Genomic DNA, 22,586 nt, shown 5'->3' on the forward strand with positions numbered 1-22,586 from the left:
TGACTTGCCACCAGCTGGAGATAGCATCTCTCCAGCACTCAGCACCATCTCCAGAAACTCCACTGGTGGGGACTGTTATGCCTCCTGACTTGCACCGACATGCTGAGCTAATCTGGGAAGCGCGCATGAAATATGGCAATTTGAGGCAGACGAGATTTTCAAGAAAACAGAGACGAGAGCTGTCTGCTGCGAGCAGCCCTGTTTCCACAGAGGAGAGTCCAGCAGAGAAATTCTAATCAGAAAGCTACAAAATATGTATGGAAGAAGGATGACCTGGGAAGCACAAATCCTGCCAGGCTTTGCCACGGGAAGGCTTTGCCTCTGGGCGAGGTGTGAGAGACTCAGTGTGCCAGCTCCAGAGGAGCGAGGTGAGATTTATGTGTGTTTTAAAGACTTTTCTCTAATGAATATATAAAATATGCATGAATGGAGGCAAGAAACAAGGGCCAGAAAATGTTATATTCAGATGAAGGAAGTGGAATATAAGCCCCAAAATATACCTCCCCTCCCCCCAGTATATTTTCTAAATTGAGTCCTGACTGGATTACTTAGACACCACCAAGCCTCTGAAAAAGCAGGGTCAAAGACACATTTTATGTCCAGATACCATCAAGAGGCTGTATTTTAGGACTGGCATGGAGCACAACCCGCTCCCGAAACCCTCCTGATTTATTGGCAGCCTTGGGTACCCTTGCCAGCAGAGCAGGAGTTTGAGCTCATCTCACTGCCCCCCCACCTGCCATGCCATGGGGTGAAAGTGTGAAAACTCGCCCGAATTCACTCATTTTTCCCCCAAAATGCTTCCTTACCCTGGCTGGTTAATCGTTGCTGCTTCGCGCCAGCTGAAGCGTGTCCTGGTGGAGCCGACCTTCCAGCCCAACCCATTTTGCTGATTTTCCTCCCCACTGCTCAGACTTGATTTCTATTTGTGCACGCTGGACTCAGCCAAACAGAGCAAACCTACCCAAATCCACCCTGCCTGCAGCCATCCCTCTTGGGCCAGCTGCTCCTTGGAGGACACCGGTGGAGATGCCCCTTCCCTTGGAGTGCCTTTGGGCACCTCATCATCACCTGTGACCTCAACTTTCCAGCCAGGATTTTTCCCAGGCTCTATGTCTGTGCTCACAGCCCTAGGTCCCATTAATCCCTAACTGCCTGGGACAAGAAAGGCATTTTCCACGCACCTGGATCGGCTGGTGATGAGATAATGATTTACAGGGGACCTGCCAGGACCACAAAGCACGGGCAAAACTAATTCCCTTCATTTGGCCCCGTGCGATTGCACTTGTAAGTGCTTATTGCAGTGACAGACAACGCCGGGAAAGTGTAATTTTCTGCTGCTGGGCTAAAAAAATATAGGGAAGGAGGAAGGTGAAGAGAAGGTCAGCGCAGAGCTGCGTGGCGCACAGGGCCAGCAGCCCTTGGTGTTGCTGCTGGGCCAGCTAAAAGTGCCACCAAGGCAAATAAAGGCACGGAGCCACGGTGCCATGCAGCCTGATTCTGCCCCGTACAGCTGGGTGAGCTGAGCTGAGCTAGCTCTGTTTGCACCGGGGAAGACAAGAGGTGGTCATGCTCGAGGGCTCTGTTAGTGCTGAGCAGGAGGTGATGCACTTGTGTGCGACAGGGAATATGCAAAAAGCCCAAACCACGTGTGTTCAGCATGTTTAATTTTGGATCCTTGTGCATTTCTGCATTACCAAACTTTTTACCTCTAAATGGTAGAAAAGATGCTCGGATGCTCGAACCCACGGGAGTGGTAACACGCACATTCTTGCAAAGCAGTCCCGAGACAGAACGACGAGAAGAGCCAAAATCCTGATGGCTTCGCAGGGCTTTTCTCAATGTTTCCCTCCAGATCGGTCCCCTCGCCACCTGGTCCCCTCCGGCACCCAGGCCGGGGAGGAGAAGCATCTGGCTGGAAGTTTCCCCAGGCTCTACCTCAAGCAGCCATCAAATGGCTTTGGCGGCTGCTCGCCTGTTGCCCGGAATATTAAGAGGGGATTTGCCCGCTGGAGTCTGCAAAGGGCAGGATGAAAGCATAGGTCCACAGCTGTCCCTTCACGAGCTGTCACCGGCACAGAGCTTTGCTCAAAACCACATTTATGCAGCGCAACTCAGGGAGAGTCCTGGGAAGAGGCAGCGTGGATAACCCACAGGATCCACCGCAGGGATGCTGCAGGTGATGCTGACCCCAAACACACAGCCTAGACCTTTGTCCCACCTCTTGGGCACAAATATTTCACCTGTCTCCCTTTCGCCCCATGAGCTCGCCCCGCATCCGTCCTTCCCCACCGTGCCGGGCGAGCGGCTCTGCCCTCCTGTGTGGATCCGTGGGAGAGGGCACACCGCGCAATTTGTTCAGGAAACAATGGCAATGTTTGACATGTCGTAAGGATTGATGGAGCAGAAATTTACATGGGAGAATTCATTTTTAAACAGCTCCACGGAGCCCCAGCGCTTTGCTGGTAATGGTTTCGACATTCATCATCTGCCGAGCCCAACTGAACGACTCCGCAAACTACCCGAGATTAACTCTGCTCGCAGCAGCTCGGCGGGATGAGCAGGGATGTGCTTAAAGAGACAAAAGCTGTGCACGCCAATCTGCCGACCAAAAAAATGCAATAATCCATCAAAACCTGCTGGAGGGGGGTGAGGAGAAGCCCACACCAGGGTGTGTCGCTCCTCGTTGGGGCTGAAGGATGAGCAGCTGGGGGTCAGTACCCAGTGGCTGCAGGGCAGAGGTAGCCAGAAGCCCACCAAAAGGCTGATTTGGGTCTGTCTGGATGGGAATGGGATGGGATAGGTGAATGCTGGGGCTCCCATGGGCTCTCCAGGAGCAGGTCACGGCTCTGCCCGCGCTCCTCCGCTACCTTTGTTTCCCCGCCTCATCCCCCCTTACCCTGCACTCAGAATCCAGGAAATAAAAATTGATGGGGAGCAAATTGCTTTGGCCAGGAGCTCGCTGCTTAAAAGAGTCGTAGCAGGAAAGCAATTACCCGACGTCAGAAAGCTGTCAGGGCGCCGCACTGACCGGCCGTGATTCTCGCCTGCCTGCCTCACCAGGCGGGCACGGGGACAAGGGGCTGGCAAGGCAGTGTCCCCACACCGAATATCTGAGCCACCCCAGCCTGCTAACAAACTAGAGGCTCTTCTTAAATGCCAGCTCTGGCCTTCAGAGCGGGGGAACAGCAGCCAAGCCCTGGCACGTCCTGCATGATGATTCGGGGTGCGAAGGAGGAAGAGATAAGGCAGAGTTGCCACAAGAAGTAACCACCGGGCTGCAAAGCCGGATAGAGGAAGCTGGTGGAAAACCTGCTTAAAGCACCGGCTTCCCAGATGGAAGCTGCTTTTTCCCCAACCTGGCGGGAGGCGGCAATCAGGCAGCCGTGATTAGCCGCAACGGAGGGATGGAGGTGAGGAGTGAGCAGGGAGATGCCCAGCCGCCCCAAGCAGGGCTTCAATCGCCACTAACGACCCCAGAGGGCTCTGGAGGAGGGGGGGGAAAAATAGCCAATCAACCCCCCTGGGAACAGCAGAGCCTTCCCCACCTCTCCTCCGGGCTCCTTGATTGTGTTTTCTAACAGCATCCCTGCAGCAGCAGTGCCTCGCCGGCCAGGTTAACACTTGCCTGGGCGGCCGTGCTTTAGTGGCCGGAGAGCACAGGTTCAGCCGTGAGCCAAGGGACACTGTGCTGAACCTAGCCCTTTAGCACGAGCCTCAAACACGATATTTTGTCCCCCTGTCCCACCCCCAAGGTGACACCAAGCCAGCTGAGGTGCCCTCCTGGGTGGGTTTTGCTGGAGCACCGCGACAGAGCCGGGTGCGAGTCCCCCGCTAATGAGCCATATTGATTTCATATTCTCCTGTTGTCCGTCCAAATGGCAAGCGGCACGTCTGATGGATTAAATAACCACACAATTGCCTGGCTGACATCTCAATCACTGCGCCGGTAGGTCGCTAATGAATTTTACGGCCCAGCAAAACGAGAGAAATTAAGGTCAGAGTCCGATGCAGGAAATATAAATCCCTAGTGAGCTCTGAAATATTCCCAGTGCCCCCCTGCCCGCAGCCCCATCTCCCTTTTTAGTTCAACAAGGGGTAGCAAGCCGAAAATGCATCCCTGAGACGTGGAGGCCCTCCTAGAGAGACCAAGGGAGATGCTCCTTGTTCATCCCAAAGAGGAACATGCTCCAGGAGGACACCTCATTTATTCCCCAGGGACCCCAAATGCCACCCCAGCCTCCACCACACAGCACACGGCTGCTTCTCGGAGCCTTTTAAGGGTTGCAGAGCCTCAGTTTTGCCGCCGTGCCTGTCCCTTTTTGGGGGCTGCGGTTCCTTTTTTGCCACCTCTGCACTTTGCAGCCGCGCATTTATCCTGACAGCTCCATCAGGACGTGGCGCGGCTGCGAAAGCTGCAGTAAGTGTCTCTCTCCTCGGCTGTCATGATTCCTATTCCACCCCATTTCGGTCTTACGGATTGATATTTAGATTAAAGAGATAAACACAGCCAAAGAGCACTGGGCCCTGACAGCAAGACGAGGACTTCAGATCCGTCAATCACACTGCTACCTGGAAACCTCCTCCTCCCTTTCCCTGTATTTACAGAGCCGAACCGAGAGGAATATTTAAAAGGAACAAGGAGTGTGAGCAGGTTTTTTTAAAAAAAAAGGGGCAAGCACAAAGAAGAAAAGCCGCTCATGTTTAACTTTCCAGACAATTTGGAATCGCCTGCTTTGATTATTTAACTATTTACTGTTTCACGTATGTGCTGCTTGCCTCTCCTCTCGCAGATAAAGGATTCAATTTTCTCCTGAGCACCAGGGAAATTGGACGTGATTTCGCTCTGTTTAAGCACAGCTGGAGCGGGGGCACACAGGGGGGCTTGCGAACAACGGGCCTGATTAAGATGCTAACGGGGAGGCTGGCGCTGACATTCGCCCCACCTTGTCACCTCCTGTCCCCATCCGCAGGCACGTGAGCCTTGCCTGGGCTCTCATCCCGACACGATAAATCCCAAATATTTCCGTGGCCGTGCCAAAGGCTTCCCAGCAAGGATGAGCTGCCCCAAAACAGGTCCGTCCCTCGCCTCCACCCCACAATTGGGAGCCCAGAGGACGGAGAGGGCATGGGGCAGGCTCTGATTGAGAGAGCGATTTGCATGTTAAATAGCTGCTTATTGATGTCCAGGGTGGGAAAACCACGTTATTACTTTCTTGCTGCCTGGTGTTCACGGATGGGTGGAAAGAAGGGAAGGGAAATCAGGGCGGGATCGATTTTCCCATCCCCAACGCGAGGCCGAAGAGAGATCGAAGCAGCAGCAGCCAACTGACAGCTGGGTGGGGAAGGAGAGAAACTTTGCCAAGCAAATTAAAGGTTGCTTAAATGAGGAGAGTAATGGAAGGTTAATTAGCACATTTACTTCATTAGGCTCTTACTAACAAGGTTTCTCCCAGGGAAGCGAGGTGGCAAAAGGGGGGAGCTGGGGAAAGGTCCGGGGGCTGCTGCTGAAGATCTATGGGGAAAGCAAGCCCAAAGCCTCAAACCCCACCATTGGGGGGTGTTTTAGTGCTCTGCAAAGCCTCAGCAGCCCCCTCGGAAGGCTCCTGGGGTCTGGAGGCTGTGGGGGAGCATCACCAGGCCCAGCTTGCCAGCTGCATCCCTGGGGGGACTGGACAGGGGTGACCGGAGGGCTCGGGGAGGTGGGATTACTTCCCACGTTTCTCCAGAGAATTGTTTTCCTCCAGGCCCTTCAAGGCAAATGAGAGGCATTGTCGTGGTTAAAAAAACAAGTTCCTCGCTGTTTGTTTGGGCTTTAACGATTTTGGTTATCGGAGCTTTTCAGGAGGGCTTGGCGGTGCAGATCTGTAGGATATGAGGAGCTTAAGGAGACCTCCCGCCCCTTAATTCCTCCCTCCCGCTGCCTTGTCTTACTGCCCTTCCCCATCCCTCCAGGTCTAACAAATACAGCAGCAAGTGAGCAGGAGACGCGTGCCCACCCCTCTGAATCCGAGCAGACAGGAGGGGATGCTGAGCCCTTCACTCCTCTGGTAGGAAGCTTGGGGTCTTGGTGGCCCTACAAGCGAGGTCCCACAGCTTCTTCCACCCCAAAAAGCTTCTCAGCTGAATGATCCCTTCTGGTGCCCACACCCCACATCCCAAGGGAGCCCCATAAGGGTTGTCCCCAGCCCCACCATCCTCAGCACGATGAGAGGCTCGGGATGGCCAGCAGACCTCCAGGGCTGGGAAAAAGGGAGCAGAGACCTCCGCACCCATTGGTCACAGACCCGCAGCTTGGAGCAGGGGGAATTCATCCTTCCCCACAACAGATTTATCCTTTTGTGGTCCAAGAGCATCACTCGCATCAAGAAAGCCACCAGCTGCGCTCGGCCAGGGGTGTCAGGCACCCCGGTTAATTTAGGGTGCAGCATATGCTCTCGGCGCCTCTTGCTCCTGGAGGGCACAAAGTTATATACTGGCTGCCTGCTTGCTCAAGAAGTGTGAAATTCTTTCTCTGACCTTTGCTGTAACGTTATTAAAAGGTTTCATGGCCAGTTGTTTCAGAAAAAAAAAAATAATATTTCAATATCTGTTGGTAGCTGGGGCAGAACTGGGAGAGGGAAGTTTGGGTGGGAAGAGGCTCAGGCACAGGTAGGATTTCCCTTGAAGCTGGGCCCTCCAGATGTTCCCCTGCAAGCAAGTAGCTCCCCGAATCCGTATGATAAATGCATCTCATGGATAGAATTAAACAGATGGATGGATGGATGGGTAGGGAGAGGAGGGGATGCGAAGCGGAGAACGGAGAGCAGGCAAAAACCTTAGAGGGCGGACGAGGCTGAGTGATGCTGGAAGGGACCCGGGGGTGTCCGAGGAGCCCCAGGCACACAGATCTGACCCCACACCAGCAAAGGGAAGGGCAGGGAGCAGGAGGCAGCAGCAGCTGCCTGCTCCTGGGGTTGTTCCACGGCTGATTTATAGGGTAACAGGCACAGTTAGGGGCTGAAACGCTGTGGAGACGAATGGCCGTTTGTCACTGCAAACGGAGTCTCCTTTTGCCTATTTTTTTCAGCGGTGGCATCCTCATGTCCAGCATCCCTGCGGTGTCTGGGATGGTTTGGGAAAGCCGCATCCCGCAGCAGGAGCAGGAGGAGGAGGAGCCCGAAGGCTGTGAAAAGTTTGGGATCAGCTGGGAGGGCAAAGCTGGATTTCAGCGCTAATTGCATCCATTCTGATTTATCACGGAGGATTCAACTCCTGGCGGTTTTGCGTGTGCTCCGAAATGCTGGCATAGCTGGAAGTTGGGGGAAGAGGAGAGGCAGTAACAACCTCATTGTTCAGCGCCTGACGGCCTGACTAGCTCAACATCTGCTTGAAATATTAATAACTGTCAGATGGGAACAGCTCGGGGGCTCTGTGCAGTTTCACACCATCTGTTTGTAGAGTAAACACACTTACACACCGAACCCTTTTGTCAGGGCTTTTCTTCTCGGGATGGGCAGGCAGGTATGGAGGGGCCACGACCGCTTCACCCCAAAGCATCGCATGGCTTTTGGTGCTCCTCTTTGGGATATTTCTCATCCCAGAGGAGCAGCCCTGGCCAGCAGCAGCCCTGGCCAGCAGCACCACTCCACAACACTTCAATCCACCCCATTCCACACTCCACTCCCCGCTTTCCCCATCCTTTCCTTGGCTCAACAGCCCTCGATTTGCTCACCGCACGCGGGATCTGCATCTGGGATGCTCCTACTCACGTGGACCTGCAGCACGGTGGTGCCCACGGTGGCGTTCTCCAGGAGGCTGACGTTGTAGAGGGCCTTGCTGAAGACGGGCCGGTTGTCGTTCTCGTTGAGGAGGCTGATCTTCACACGTGCGAAGCCGACATGGTCGGGGATGCTCTCGTTTGCAAAGAGCTGGGTGGGGAGGCAAGGGGAGAGTTGGAGCTTCTACAAAATTACCCATTATTTTAAAAATGTTAATGCAGAAAATAACTCCCTTCCTCTTGGCTCTAGCCAACCTCAATGTTTTACACCCCATCGCCCCATCCCTCGCGCCGCTGTACCGAAAACTCATAGCGGGGAATGGTCTCGAAGTCCAGCGGCACGGCCACGCGGACGCGGATGTCCGCCTTCCCCTGGATGGAGGTGGGCGAGATGATGAAGTGGTTGGAGTTGTTGCCCACCAGGTAGACCTCAAAAACGCTGTTGGGGCCCTAGGAAGGGGAGAGGAAGGCCAGTTACCCGAGGCACATGGCTTGGCGCCGGCCTCAAGAACTCGTTTTTTTTTTTTTTTGACACTTGACCACCGAGCACTGCTGACCCAAGCAGCATCCCTGCTCGCCCTCCTCCCCGCAAAACCGTGCTGCATCTCCTCCACGTGTCTCCTGCCTCTCCTGGGGTCCCTGCGGCACGCGAAAGCCCCTTTTTGTGGCAGCGAGATGTGAGGGATTTGCTGGGAATCCAGCGAGGAGCATGTTAGTTGGAGGCGCAAGATAAAAGTTGAAACATCAAAAGAAACCCAAATGTTTGTGGGGAGGGAGCAGGGTGGATTAATTCCAGCTGGGGAAGGAGATCAGTCTCCAGATACCTGCCATCCCTAATTACCAGCCACTCGAGTGCCTCAGTCTCCCCATGTGAGGTCTGGAGAAGGGGAGAACATCAGCTTATCGGGGGGGCTGCTGTGAGGTGCCGTTCAAACATTTATTCCACTGTTTATTTTTTTGGTTTCAGCCCCCATGCTGCTTTTCTTGCTCCCGGTTCCTGGAGCCTGCGAGCCCCCTGCGGATGGCTGAAAGCAAATCTGAATATTCAAATTGTTATCAGCTGCCCAGCAGAAGGGGCCGACTCGGCCCGCACCGCCACTGGTACCCGGCTCTGGAGATTTTTTCCACACACTTCTCAAATCCCTCACTCCCTTCCTCCCAGCCACCCGGAGCGAACAACAGGGCCGAGATGCCCAGGAAGAGCAAAACAAGAGCTGCTTCCCCAAGCACACAGAGGTCCCAGAGGGCTCATGGCCAGGGTGGCACGGGATGCTCGGACATGGCGTGGGATGCTTGGGCATGGCACGGGATGCTTGGGCGCACCAGTCACGATGCTCCTTCCCGCCCCCCGCGGATGAAAAATGTAAAGCCGATTCAGCTAAAGACAATTGCAGCCACCATTGTGCATAATTATCACTTTGTTGCCCGCGTGCTTGCTCCTCGGAGCGTGTAATAGCAGCCGCATCACGGCACCACTGCTGTGGTGCTGACATCAGCCCTTCGTGCTGATACCTGGCTTCTCAGGGGCTGATTTATCCCAAATGGTGCTCAGCTGGCCCGCCCCACATGTGGGGATTGGGAATCCCTTCTGGCATCAGGAAGCCAAAACCAGCTGCATCCACTGTGCCAGCCCAGGGTAAGGGGGTTCTGGAAGCATTATCCCCGCTTTTTCACCCAACATCACACTGGCTTCATCATTCCTGCTCCCACCCATCCCTTGGGATCCCTCTGCCCTATAGCTCAGGTAACGTTTCCAAAACGGACAGCCTGCCTTTGTGAAGCAGCATCGCTCTGGTTTCCCTCACAGACACCTTGTAGGCAGGGGCAGAAAGGTGGGGAGTGCTTAATCTCTCTCCTTCTGGCATGTTTGCAAAGAAAGAAAAGTGCTAAGAGTTCAGCAGGGGTGGGGGGAGGAAGGAAAGCAAAAAAAAAAATTTAAATGCAATTAGTGCCTCTTTGTATGGCTTGGCTACCTTGCGCCTGGTTCTAGCTAGGCAGAGACAAGTAATGCTTAATCCTTCCTTTGAAAACATAAAGAGGGCTGTTCTCTCCACCTACTTCAAGGCATTTCACTCGAGTGCTCTGGATAGCCTCCCTCCACTGCCAGCTCAGTCTGCCAGCACCCACCGCTCGCTCCTAGCTCCCGCTGCTTGCAATGCATCCGCTGCTCGCCCTGCACCCCCTGCTTACCATGCGCCCACTGCTCGCCATGCACCCGCTGCTCACCCTGCACCTTGGCACGATGGCACCAAACCCTGATGCCTCTTTGACCATGGGCACTACTCCCCTGCATCCCACAGGATACCTGGAGAAAATCATTCCCCAGCCTTGTGCCATCCCAAGCCTTTCCCCTCATCTTCCACACACCATCAGCCTTCTCCCCTTGTCTGTCTGTCCATCCCAAATGTCAGACCTGCTCGCCCCCCCACCCCAGGAGCTGCCTTCCTTCCCCAGGTTATCTCCCGAATTCCACACACGCCTGCACAGACGGGATCAATCCGAGGCTGCCTCGCCTCCAGCTTATCTCTGCTCCAAATGATTGATTTTCCCTCTTTAAGGGTAATTTGCTGGTGAATTCCATGTATTGCAAAAACCCCTGTGAAATCTAATTCAGCCCGACTGGCAGCTGGCACTTTTGGGAGAGAATACTCGAGCGCCGTCAATTCCCCCCTACAATTCCTGGCTGTGTAGATCATATTTATAGTGCGCGTGCCTGTCATATGCATATATATGCTTGGGATGATTCATATATTGCACCTGCACACGCATGGGCACATACCGTATCCGTATGCAACTCCCTGATGCAGCTTTGTGCACCAAATATTGCGTATTCCCGTTGCCTGAATTTTCTTTTCTTTCTATTTTTCAATTCTCCGTCTATCTTCCTTAATATGCTTATTGTGGGGGAACTTTTTAAAAATTATTTTAAAATGTCAGACCATCATACTCTTGCTCTCCACGGTCTCTGCCCTTTTCCTCCTCTTCAATCGACCGTGGCAAGGAAAATCGAGTGAAAGCCATGGTGGGAGAGCTGGTTTCTCTGGCGTGCCACTTCTCTTAATATGCTCCTGTGGGCCTTGCAGTGATGCTGGCACTGCGAAACCTTGGGTGAAGGAAGCTAAAATAGGGATGCCCTGGACAAGAGGCACTTGCAGAAGCCATGGCTGCAGCTGGACCTCTCCAAAAATCCCACCCCAAGTATTCAGCATGAATTTCATTTCTCCATCAGCAACTTCCCAGCTAAACTGGGTAACCCATGGTGTCAATCTGCTGTCGTGCACAGGATTTATTTGTCCCTGCCAATTTACCATGTGTGTGAGAGGAGAACCCAGCCCCTGCAGGAGAACACAGCCACACATCTCCCGGAGCATCCCGTCGAGCACAGCTCGGTATAAATGCTGGGAGACTCCCACAGATTTTCATAAACAGCTCTCAAACGGCTTTGGAAAGGTATTCAAGTGGCTTGCTCCCAAGCTGGCAGCCAGAGGAACTCAGCCGCACAGAGGTTAATGCTTTTTTCTTGGTTCACAGAGGCTGGCTCCAGAACCAAGCAAACCCCGTGCACTGCTTTCTCCCACGTTCAAGTGTTTTTGAAAAACCATGAGGAATGCAGAAAGCAGAGGGGAAAAGAAAAGCCTTGCTCAAGCCAGCGCTGATCCGGGTTAACCAAAAATCCTCCAGAAAGCAAGGGCTGAAGGTGGTGCACCAGAAGATAGACAGACCCAAACCCCACCACTTCAGTCCTCCACGTGGCCTTGGCCACAAAAAAAAAAAAAAAAAAAACAAAAAAAAACACACCTTGTTTAAGGCCCACAGTGCACTTGAAGGGCCAGACCACACAGCACCTCTTTCCCCAGCCCTACAGGACACGGTGAAACCTCCACTGACCATCTGGGGTGCGATGGAAGATGGGGTCCCCAAAGCCACCCATCACTGGGGGACACCAGGGCTCAGGCTCATCCAAGCAGGACCTCAACAAGGTGAAAGAAAGCTTAGGAGCTGAAGCAACAGCCTCAACATTTGGGATTGCTCTCCATGGACTTATTACATGGGCTGAGAGGCAGGAGACCATGCTCCTACAAAATGATCTTTCCCCAGAACCTAGCTCTGATTTCATGCACTCCCTCCATCTGCTCTCATTTATTTACTTAGCCGCTCTCCCCAGGGACGTGCGTGTAGTTCTCCTCTTGTTCTCCTTTCTCCCCTGCTCAAATGAATCGTGTCATCTCCAGCATGAAGGTTGTGCTGGTGGAACAGCTTCTGTCAGCCACATCCTCCCTCACATCCCTACCTGAAGACCTTGGACCTTGCCATCCCATCCCTGCACCCACAGCTCCAGGCAGAGGGAGAGCCCACTGCCACCTTACTGAGCTCAAATCCAGTGCTTTATAAACCTCGCAGCTCTCACAAGGAGCTAGAGCATCCCAAATATCATCACCAGGCATCTAGCCTCCCTTTCTGAAATGCACAAAATCAAAAATCCCACCCAATTCTTTCGGGGAAATCACAGAAAGCCCAGGAAATTCACCAGGAGCCACAAGAATGAGTCTATTTTTCGCTCACCCTATTGGGAAAGCGAGGCTATTTTTTATTCTCCCATTTTAAAATTAGCCAGGCTGAGAGGCTGGAGTGAGTCCTCGAATGGGAGTGACTCCAGTAAAATGAGCTTTTAACCAGGAACGATGACAGATCCTTCATTCTTATGTGGCATAAACAGGAGCGTTGCAATGCCCTTCAAGCGCGGAGCTGCTGACATCTCTCGGAAGGCACGGCAGCGACTCTATTCACAAACTAACCTCAGCATCTGTCACAGCCACATCTTCTTTATTAGTAATTGACATTTTCAAGGAAAAAAAAACACAGTCTTTTCATCTGCCTAATAGCTCATCTGCACCTCTTCAGGCTGAGTTCACAACTCCTGGTGGGTGACATCATGTCACAAGTGCATTGTTAGTTATGTGTCATAGTCACTCCTCGTGAAAAAACGGGATTTCTGTGGGTTTTACAGGGCTCACCGGATCCCACCCGGGGCTGGGGCAGAGCACGTCCATCACTTCAACCAGCAAAGGCCACCTCTGCCTTCCAGCCGCTAACGGTAATTTCCTGCTTCTTAGAAGATGCACATTTCCATCAACCCACTGGGATATTGTTATTATTTCTTTTTGGTTGGGGGGAAGATGTTTTGTTTTGTATTCCTCGCTGCTACTGCTTAATCTACCTGAATTGCCAAGAAAAGTCCCTTCGGGACTCAAAGGTCCCCTGGGAGCCCTGCAGAAAGTCTCCTCCCTTCCTAAAACAGGAAAAAAAAAAAAAAAGGAAGCCTAGTGATGCCCGAGCAGCAGGCAAGGATCAGCATCGTGCACAATCTTATTTTCTGGCTCTCAGTGGCCGTGCAAGCCTCACTGTAGGAAAGCCCACCCTGTGTCCGTGCTCTGGGGACCAAGCAGCAATAAGAGCTACAAAATATAGGATATGACCATGCACTTCATCACCAATGACCCCGCATCCCCCAAAAACCACAGCAGTTACAAAGGGGCCAGCTCACCTCATCCTTGTCCTGAACCTGGATGAAGAGGGGGAGAGCGAAGCCCACCTGGGCCAGCTCAGGGATGGCCACGCTGTACTCGGAGCTGTTGAACTCGGGCGCGTTGTCGTTGACGTCGATGACCAGGATGTTGAAGGTGGTGGTGACGGTGGCGTTGGAGGGCGTGCGGTCGTCGTTCAGCTCTGTGCCCTGCAGGGGGAGAAACCAACAGGGCAGTCAGGCTCTTTTTTCATGGGGCAAGTGACAGGACAAGACGAAATGGCCTCAGGTTGTGCCAAGGAGGTTTAGATTGGGCATTAGGAAGAATTTCTAATTCTTTATTGGCATTGGGATGGGCTGCCCAAGGGAGCGGTGGTGTCCCCATCCTAAGGGATATCCAAGAGATGTGTGGACGTGCCACTAAGGGAGGATGCCCACAGCAAGGTTAGGGTTGAGCCCACCACCTCCCACCGGGCACCCACAGCTCCTCTGGGAACCCAGGGCCATTTGGTCCTGCCACAGCCCCAGGACCTCAAGGACTTTCCATGCTGCTGGTGATGACACAAGTGGATGGCATCACTACTGCTTCAGACGTGGTGCTTGCAAACCTGCTCCCTTCTACTAGCCCACAAACCAAGGGGAGACGCGATGGGGTAGAGTGCACTCCTATTTTATCCTCTGCCTCCTCCCAAGGTGCAGGCTAACCACCAAAGTACTACTAAAAGCGCAGAAACTAGGGCACCAGAGGAAAACAAGATTAAGACCTTAAAATAGGTTTGGCACCACGTGTCTTAACACGGGGCTGAGTCACAACCCCGTATCGCACCTCTATCTCATGGGGGGCTTGAATTTTGCTTTCTCCAAAGGCAAGGAGAGCAGATTTTCTTGCAAGGCTTGCAAAGAGCCTCTTCCAGCAGCGTCCCTCCTCTCGTCCTTGGGCTCATTGCTATTCTCCACTCCTGCACAGCCTAGCAGAACAGGCTGATCCCACGAGGAGCCACCCAGCTGGATGCTCGCTGCATGTTGCAGGGCGAGGGAACATCGGGGGGAAAGGGCTGGCAATTTTCGGGGGTCATGAGAAGTTTGTGGGGAGGGAAAAGGAAACCCGCCAGCACAGTGTGATCTAGCTGGAAGCCTGGCAGCGTGCAGGCAGGAAAATGGGCAAGCTTTCAGGTTCGCAAACCTTTCCAAGGCTAAACAGATAGTTTTGTTCCTATTAAATACAGACAACGTATGTATGATGTTGTTTTTCCCCCCCCTCTTGATTTCTACTGAATTCAAACTATAAATCTCCAAACCAAGAGGTACCAGGGATAGATGCGGGTCTCTTCCCCATGCAGAAAACCCCACGCTATGACTTACACCTGAGATCAAGAAGGAGAATTTCTTGTCCCTTTGCCCCTACCAAAGCCCAGCACTTTCCACGGCAAGCAGGCTGCTGCCCTCTCAATCAATGACCCTTCCTGCACTGCTGATTTCTCCCCACCTCGGCCCAGCCCAATCTATACTCCTAAATGCGTTTCCGACCAGCTGCCCAGTTCGGTATTGATTTCAATTAAAGGACTGCGAGCGGAGCCAGGTGCCATGCTCAGGTGGGGCTGGGAAAGCGTGCTCCGGTGCGTTTGCTTGGCGAGGCAACTTCTGGCAGCTCTCCCTCCGTGGATACAACGGCAGGAGGATCTAGTTGGAGGCCAGGTCTAGTTGGAGGCCAAATACCAGAACTGGCCCTATGTACCCATATGGAGGCAACTACGTGTGGGGCCATGGTGCGAGGTGCGCTAAGCATCCTGCTTCACTCGGCCGGGGAACATAAGCTCACAGCCGTGGATACCCACCATGGCCCAGAGGGACGTGTCCCCAGCAGGGAGCCCTCCCACTCTGCCATGAGGCTATCTCCTGGACCTCACCTTCACTGTGAGGATGAACCCGGCACTGTAGAAGGGGTTCTCTCGGTCCAGCGGCCCATTCAGGGTCAGCGCTCCACTGATGTAGTCCAGCGCGAAGATGCTGTTGGTGTTGCCTGACAAAAAAAAAAGGGGCAGCATGAGTAGAGGCACGGCGAGGACACAAGCATCTTCCCCTGCCAGCCTCCACGTGCGACCAGGCCTTGTGCTCGGGCTCTGCAAACCCTGCCTGTTATCTCAATGTGCTTTAAAATCGGTGGCCCTCTCCTCCCCTAACCTGCCCCAGCTCTGGAAGTAGTGTTTTCCATTTAGCTGTATGTGCCCGGGAGAGTGCTGAAGCATGAACTACAGGCACTCACTCTGTTTTATGTTCTTGCTTTTCAGCAGATGTGTTTTTCCCCCCACAGCTGCCTCATTCTCCTCTGTCTGAGCCAAATTTGGCCTCTGTGCTGGTCCTTACACGCACACAGGGTGCCTCCAGCGAGCATCCTGCCTACCTCCTCCTCTGGAATTAGACACCGAGGCAGGATTAAGATGACACCTGAGCCTCTCAGCCAGCAGATGCTGAAAAGATGAATGTCCTGCACCGGGGATGCCCTTGCGACAGTCCCCAGGGAACAAAAGCAAGCAGTTGGTGGCTGCAGCCTGGGACATCCGATGCCAGCCCAACACAGTATCGGGGGCAGCTGCTAAATTAGTGATGGGCAAGGCATAGGGTCACCTGCACTGCTGCCTCTCCTCTTCGGCCCCTGCCTCTTCTCATCCTGACTTCCCACCCTTGCTCTGGGATTTACGGCCAATTACTGACATTTTTCCCCACACCTGGTTTGAAGGACACCCTGTGAGATGTACTGAGTTGTGCCACAAAGCATTTCAATGCTCGGGGTTGCCATGTTGCCATGGTAAATGTTACGTACTGGGGCAATTGTGCCACTATCCCCCCTAATATAAAGCGTAATAAAAATATGTTTTCAATCACAAAATACTATGAACTCAGAGACCAGAGTGTTCGAGTAGAAACAGGTCAACGGGGCACGGATTGGATGCAAAGGGCTCAATGCAGTGCCACGCTTTGCACCCTAAAAATTGTTCTATGCTTCGCAGTCACTTCTGGGGGCTAGAGGAATAAAGCAGGGACCCACACACCCTCCCGGGCTGCACATCAGAGACCCCAAGGACCACTCAGAGGGAAGATCCACATCTGGTGCCCTCCGGGGCTCCTTTCTGCTGGCTAGAGAATCGCTGCCTTTGCAAATGAGCCTGGGAAGGGAAAGGGGTGGCTCCAGCCTCGTCACTCCGAGGACGTTCCTAATTTCCCCTACAATGCCTCTCCAAGCAGCCTTTCGTTATGCCTTGGGCCGAAGTGCTTGCACTGCCGCCGAACAATGCGCCTTCCCCAGAGGCATCTGCAAAAATCTCTCTAATCATCCTCACATTTCTTCCCTTTTCTCCCAACAGCAAGAAAAAAGAGGGAGAAAAAAGAGGCAATTTCGCCTTCCACTCCCCCCAGAGCCTCTCTTCTCTCCCCACCCTTGGGACCCTGCAGAATTTCTCCCTCTCTCCATCAGCTTTCCACTGGCCTCGCTGGTCAGACCCGTGGGGACAGGACCCCTCCAACACCATGTCCGATGGGTTTTGTAGCAGCACCACAAGACGGAGGACACGGAGAGGATTTGCAGCTGAGCCGAGCCCCCCAGCTAATCCTGTTTGTCGGATGACACAGGATGGCGTGGGCCTTCCCTTTTCAAAGGGGAAAAGAAAAAAAAAAACACAACAGAAAAAAGGAAAGAAAAGACAAGACACTGACATCTCCTCCTTCCTCCCTACTTTTTTGGTCTTCGAGCATCATCCGAACCCACAGGGGGATGCAAACATTGCTGGTCCCAGCCCGACTGGGGAAGCAGCTCTGCCCGTGCCGGCGAGCATCCTGCTCACAGCGGATGACTTTCACGAGCTGCCAAAGGGGAACCCATCACACACCTCGCGCCGGGTAATTTATTAATCCAAATGTGCTCCGTCAGGGCTCCTCGGCACCGAAATAGATGCTGTTGGATGTGGTTCAGAGAGTCAGCAACAGACACAGTTATCATCGTATAAATAGGCCGTCAGCTGCTGTGACCACCGCGCCGCTCTTCACCTTGAGGTTTTGCCCCCGTGCGACAGGCTGGAAAGTGCCCCAGGCTTAAATTCAAAGCTCTGATCCCCCTCCTGAAGCCTGTAGGAGATGTGGCCAGGTATCAGAGAGATGCTCGAAGCCCACAGATATTCAAGGCCCCTGCTTTGAGAGTAACCCTTCATATTAGGGGATGCTGAAGCTTGGACCACAACCATCACTCCCCTAAAGGACACAGAAAACAGAGGAGCACCATTCCCACCCCTTTGCCAGCCTATTTCTGCCTGAATCCACCCCATGTCCGCCTCCTGGATGAGGTGAGGCTTGTAAATGTTGGTTTTCCTCATTCCTGCAGATGAGCCAACAAATGCAGAGGATGTGTCCCAGTAAGCAGGGAGCAGGAAGCAGTGCATATCCCCAGAAAGAAGCCACTCTGAATCATCCAGCGTTGCCATCTCAGAGCAGTCACACACAGCTGAAGGATGCAAATAAAATGCAAGAAAATATATATTTGCACCTTCTTAGCAGCTACCCTGCCCGTGCTGGATTTACAGGTCCCCAAAACACCTCTTTGCTCTCCAGCGCAGCAGGCAGAGGAACCAGAACATGAAAGCAGCATGTTGTGACGTGCCCAGGAACAACTCTGAATCAGCTTTTAACGTAAAAACCACACGGTCAGGCTCAACACCTGCCAGAAAACCTTCCATACTAGCAAACATCTCAGGAGCCCTTGCTTTCTCTAGCTCTGACACAGCTAGAGACAGGTTCATCCTTTCCCATTGCTTGCCGACACTTTGCCTATACATTAAATCCCAGGTAGGAAAAGTCCCAGCAATTAAACACAAACTACTTCTTATATTTCCCCATAAATGGGGATGTATAGTTTTAATTTCCAGAGGCCATTTGCTGGGGGAACCACCTGCCAAGCAGACAAACCATTCCCCCCGCTGCCTTGTCGTTATCCCTGGCTTGCCACGGAGCCAATGGGGTGATGAAACCCAAGGGTACGGCCGCAGCCACCACCTCCTCCTTGTGCTATCTCATCCCCTGCCATCGGCAGGGTGGAAAAACAGCCTGTGATGAATAACTCAGTGCCAGGCACTTTCCCACCCATCAGCATGTCCTCCTACAGAGATGAGTGCCCTTAAATCAGGCTGGAAGGCGCTCCCGGCAGCTGTGATTTACGAGGACACCGACACCCCAGCGGCTCACCCAGAGATCCCAATGTGGGGAAAAGCCAGCATGACACAGACCAAGAATTTGGGAATATTAAAATTAGAGGGTTGTATTTCCAAGGATGCTCCCCGAAGTCATGTTTAAGGGATGTCCTCAGTCAGAGCTTCATGCTGCCCTTTGGAAAGGAAGGCATATGGACATGTGAAGTCTGATTTAGTATAAAATATCTTGTTTAGTATAGTATAAAATATCTTACTCCTTAGCAGCAAGAACAGAAGAAAGCCCGAGCACTGTTAGCTTCAGACACACCGCCCCTCTTGCTTTTGTAACTCACACTTCTGTTCTATCGTGCAAATAATTATTTTTAATTCACGCTTCCCTCGGGATGCGCCAGCTTTAGGAGGAGAACGCTTCACCAGCAACTGAACCAGCCTCCTAGAAAAGCCAATTTTTTGGGAAAAAAAAAACCTGCTCTGAGGGTTTCTGAGGAGCCCTGAGCACCAGCTGCCCAGAGCTCCCTTTTCTCGCCTGCAGGAGCTCCCAAGCCCCATAGAAGATTTGTGGATTGCCTTTGTGCCCATCCATCACCACACCAGACATTTGGCATTGCCTTTCCTTTGGCTTAACCCCTATGATGCCCACTGATGACAAAACCCATTTGCTCCATGATAAAAATCCTGCTTTTAAGGAGCCCGGGCAGTCTACCAGCAGCTGCATTTTGCCTTTTGAGGAGCCTGTGGTGCCCTGCACACCTGAGGCCGTCGCTCTCCCATCACCTTCTGGTGCCTGCGTGCCACCAGGAAAATCAATCTGCTTCAAGCGGAGAGCTCCCCGAAATGAAAAGCCTTATCTAGAGCAAGTCGTGGTGTACAAGTCACCCTCCTCACCTGGGACGTGAAGGATGAGGAGGCAGAGTGCCTGGCACAGAGGCTATCTCTGTAAATCTGCCAAAAAGGAGCCATGGATTACTGCACGGGATTAATGATCTGTCCTTCACACAGAGCCCCAACCTCAGCATCCGAGCATCGCCGACCTCGTGGAGCAGCTGGGAGCGAGCAGGGCAGCATGGGGCTTTCTTTTCCAAACCACTTTTTCATTGCAGTGCCCCCACTCCTTGCAAAAACAGAGTTAAAAAGCATTTTTTTCCAGGGGCTGAAACACTCCTCAGGCCAGGAGGGAAGGGGAGAAACAGCCAAAGGGGGGTTACGAATAAGCAATGGACATAACTCCCCAAGCCACCCCGTGGACAACTAGCCAGAGCTGTGCTGCTGCCTGATTTCAGGCTTAACAGCCTTGTAAGCTGGCAGCGTGAAGTTAGATCTCCGGCCTTGTTTTATGTGGTTATGGTTAATCTTTTAGTTTTATTGTTTTGCTGTCAGGGGAGGACCTTGTGCCTGGGGATGGCTGTATAAATAAGAGCTTCTGCACTACATCCCGAGGCACAGCTACGGCTGAGCAGGACCACAGCAGTGCCAAATTAATTTCCATATCCCGCCTCCAAATCACACCGCTGCCCGCTCCGAAGGAATGATGAACATCTGGGTCACTTCGCGCCTCTCCCTCTGCTGTATATCCAAGATGGATGCTAAAATTTGGGTAGCAATGCCTGAACCCTGTGCCCTGGGCTTGGGAAGGGGCAGTGGGCATCCCCCTGCCCTGATCCCCTGTCCCAGTGACACCTCCCCTCATCAGTGCCAGCTCTAATTACCCGCTCTTGCTTACGGTCTGTTTCTAATTTAATTTGCGTCCCGCTTCCCATATGTTAGACCACTATTTTTTTTTTTTTGCAAAATTGCCATAAAAATCTACCAGCTCAGGCACGAAATCTGCTCGCTGACCTTTCCCATCGTGATCGAGGATAATGACAAATTAATTAGGCTTTACCTGCCTGCCAAAAACTCACGTGCTTTGGGTGAGCAGGATTTTGGAGGTGTGCTAGCAGCCGCTTCCCACGGGTGGGCTGTGGGGTAACATCTTTCTTGAGCAAAAAGCAGGTTGTGGAAATTATAGGAGAACATGCCAAGCAGAGGCAGGGTGCATTCACATATTTACTGGCTTTAGAAAAATATTTTTTTTTTTTTTGCTGTGAGCTAAATATAGGGTGATGTCCTGCTCTGGCTGGGGAGGAGGCAGGAAAGATGCTCATGCCAAGGGGCGATGGCTCCCAACCAGTTCTGAAAACTCTCTGCAAAGCTCGTGGTGTCGGCTTGGGGAAAAGAGAAGTTAGCCACTGCAAAGCAGCCTGGTGGCTTTGATGTGCTCTGCACGATGCTCTGATACGGGAGCTGCCCCCCGCCAGGCGGCAGCAGGGCAGGATTAAGCTCTTGGTGTCCGCGAGCAGAGCAGGGCACCTGTCTGTCTGTACCCCCTAGCAAAGAAATCTCAGGGCTATTCCATGGGAAAGCCAGGGAGAAGCATAAAAATAAGAATGGAAAAGGGTTTGGATCAGTTCAATAAAAAAAAAAAAGCCCCTGCTGCACTTTGCCCACCAATACACGTGAGCTGGGGGAACCTCTCGTTTAATTCCTGCTGGGGCACATTAGAATAAATTGCAGAGAGAATTAGAGGAATAAATAATCCTTGCATCTTCAAAGGCAGGCTGACCTGGATGCTTGCAGTCAGGATCAATGGGCTTGAAAGCCCGGGTGAGATCACCTTGACCCCCGGGGTTGATTAAAAGAGCATTCGGAGCGGCCAGGCTCTGCAGGAGCAATAGGGGAAATTATTTCCACACCCGCAGCCGCCAGCCAGCAGACACTGCCACCACAGCTTGCTGTAAGGATTTCCCCCCAAAATCAATGCCCACACCTCCTAGGAAGGGCCCCCAGGGCTTAAGGGCAGCCACCACAAGGTGTCAAGCCTGTAAATGGTTGTGTTCTCCTGCTGATGACCACCACCACGCCAACACCACCGTGTCCCGTGCCGTGTCCCACCAGGACTCACCAGACACAATGGTGTAGCCGATGCCACGGGGACGGCCCTTGTCCTGGTCGACTGCTGTTATCATCCGCACCGTGGTGCCCTGCGGGGACAGGAGAGGGGTGTTAGAGCCCCCATGGCATCCTTTGGTGGCACCGGGGCAAGTCCGATGGGTCCCACCAAGCAGGCTGGGATCGGCCATGCGCCAGGGCCGGGGGACGTGGGGACAGATGAGAAGGGTTTGAAGCATGGCAGGGACAGCCATCGGGACTCCGTCGAGGCACAGCCACTTGCCGCCGGGAGCTCAGCAGTGGAAATCAGAGAAGGAGGTGGGAGTGAAGCATTAGCAAAGACACGGCGAGCTAAAGGAGCTGCAAAGGTTTAATTGAAGACAATAAGGAGGAGAAGGATGGACATTGAGAACAGGGGATTGCCCACAGGCAGGGGACTCTGCAAGCTCATCCTCCATCCTGCTTATAGCCCAGCACTAAGGTACTTGAGGCCCCCAGAAGACAGCGAGGACCACAAGAGTGACCCAAGGTCCTTGTTCAGCTCTTAAAATACAAATATCACACACTCCTGTCAGCTCCAGAAGCTGTGCGTCCCCCGCCGCACTGCAGCGAGCCCATGTGAATACAAACACAGGCACATGCACATAATTAATGGAGTGTGAAAAAATTTACAACTCAGCTGTTGTTGTTTTCATTGGTTTATTAAACAGTGGGAAAAGAAGCAATCTTTTTTTTTTTTTTTCCCTTGCCCTCAGAGAAAATGTCAGCGGAGGTGTTTGCATGGCTAATGAGGGAGCACGGCAGGCGGCAGCGCTGCGTTTGCCCCGCACTCCTTCAGCTGGAGGCCAAAGGGAGAGGTGCTACAGAAGCATCACCGGTGCAGAACAGGGACTTGCCACGTCCCTGGCTTTTAGGGCAGGCAGGTCAGTCCCTTCCCTGATCTCCAAGGGCATTTCAATAGGCTCTTTAAGCAAAACCCTGTGGTTAGCCCAGAACATGCACCGTAAATCCCAGGGCACTGGCCTTTGGGCAGCGCTTGGCTGGTGAGGCTCAGCAGCCTCTGGAGAACCTCTACATCACGGACAGGAATTGTCCGTTCCAAAAGAGCATGAAAAAAGGGGAAAGCAAGCAGATGGGGAGCCCCACGGTGTGCAAAGGCACCTGGCTGCTCCAACAGCTC

General features: G+C 52.9%; 1 protein-coding gene across 8 annotated transcripts in view; it reads right to left on the minus strand.

Annotated features, from left to right (window-relative positions):
- Positions 1 to 22,586, minus strand: part of CDH23 (cadherin related 23) — a 132,542-nt gene that overhangs the window by 43,398 nt on the left and 66,558 nt on the right. For all 8 annotated transcript variants that reach the window (XM_040562802.1, XM_040562804.1, XM_040562810.1 and 5 more), the window contains 5 exons: positions 21,420 to 21,498; positions 15,191 to 15,303; positions 13,305 to 13,493; positions 8,060 to 8,209; positions 7,752 to 7,910 (listed from right to left, as the gene is read on the minus strand). In XM_040562802.1, coding sequence (XP_040418736.1) covers positions 7,752 to 7,910; positions 8,060 to 8,209; positions 13,305 to 13,493; positions 15,191 to 15,303; positions 21,420 to 21,498 — 690 coding nt within the window. The remainder of the gene's footprint in view (positions 1 to 7,751; positions 7,911 to 8,059; positions 8,210 to 13,304; positions 13,494 to 15,190; positions 15,304 to 21,419; positions 21,499 to 22,586) is intronic.

The sequence above is a fragment of the Cygnus olor genome, chromosome 7 (assembly GCF_009769625.2).
Source record: "Cygnus olor isolate bCygOlo1 chromosome 7, bCygOlo1.pri.v2, whole genome shotgun sequence".
NCBI lineage: Eukaryota > Metazoa > Chordata > Aves > Anseriformes > Anatidae > Cygnus > Cygnus olor.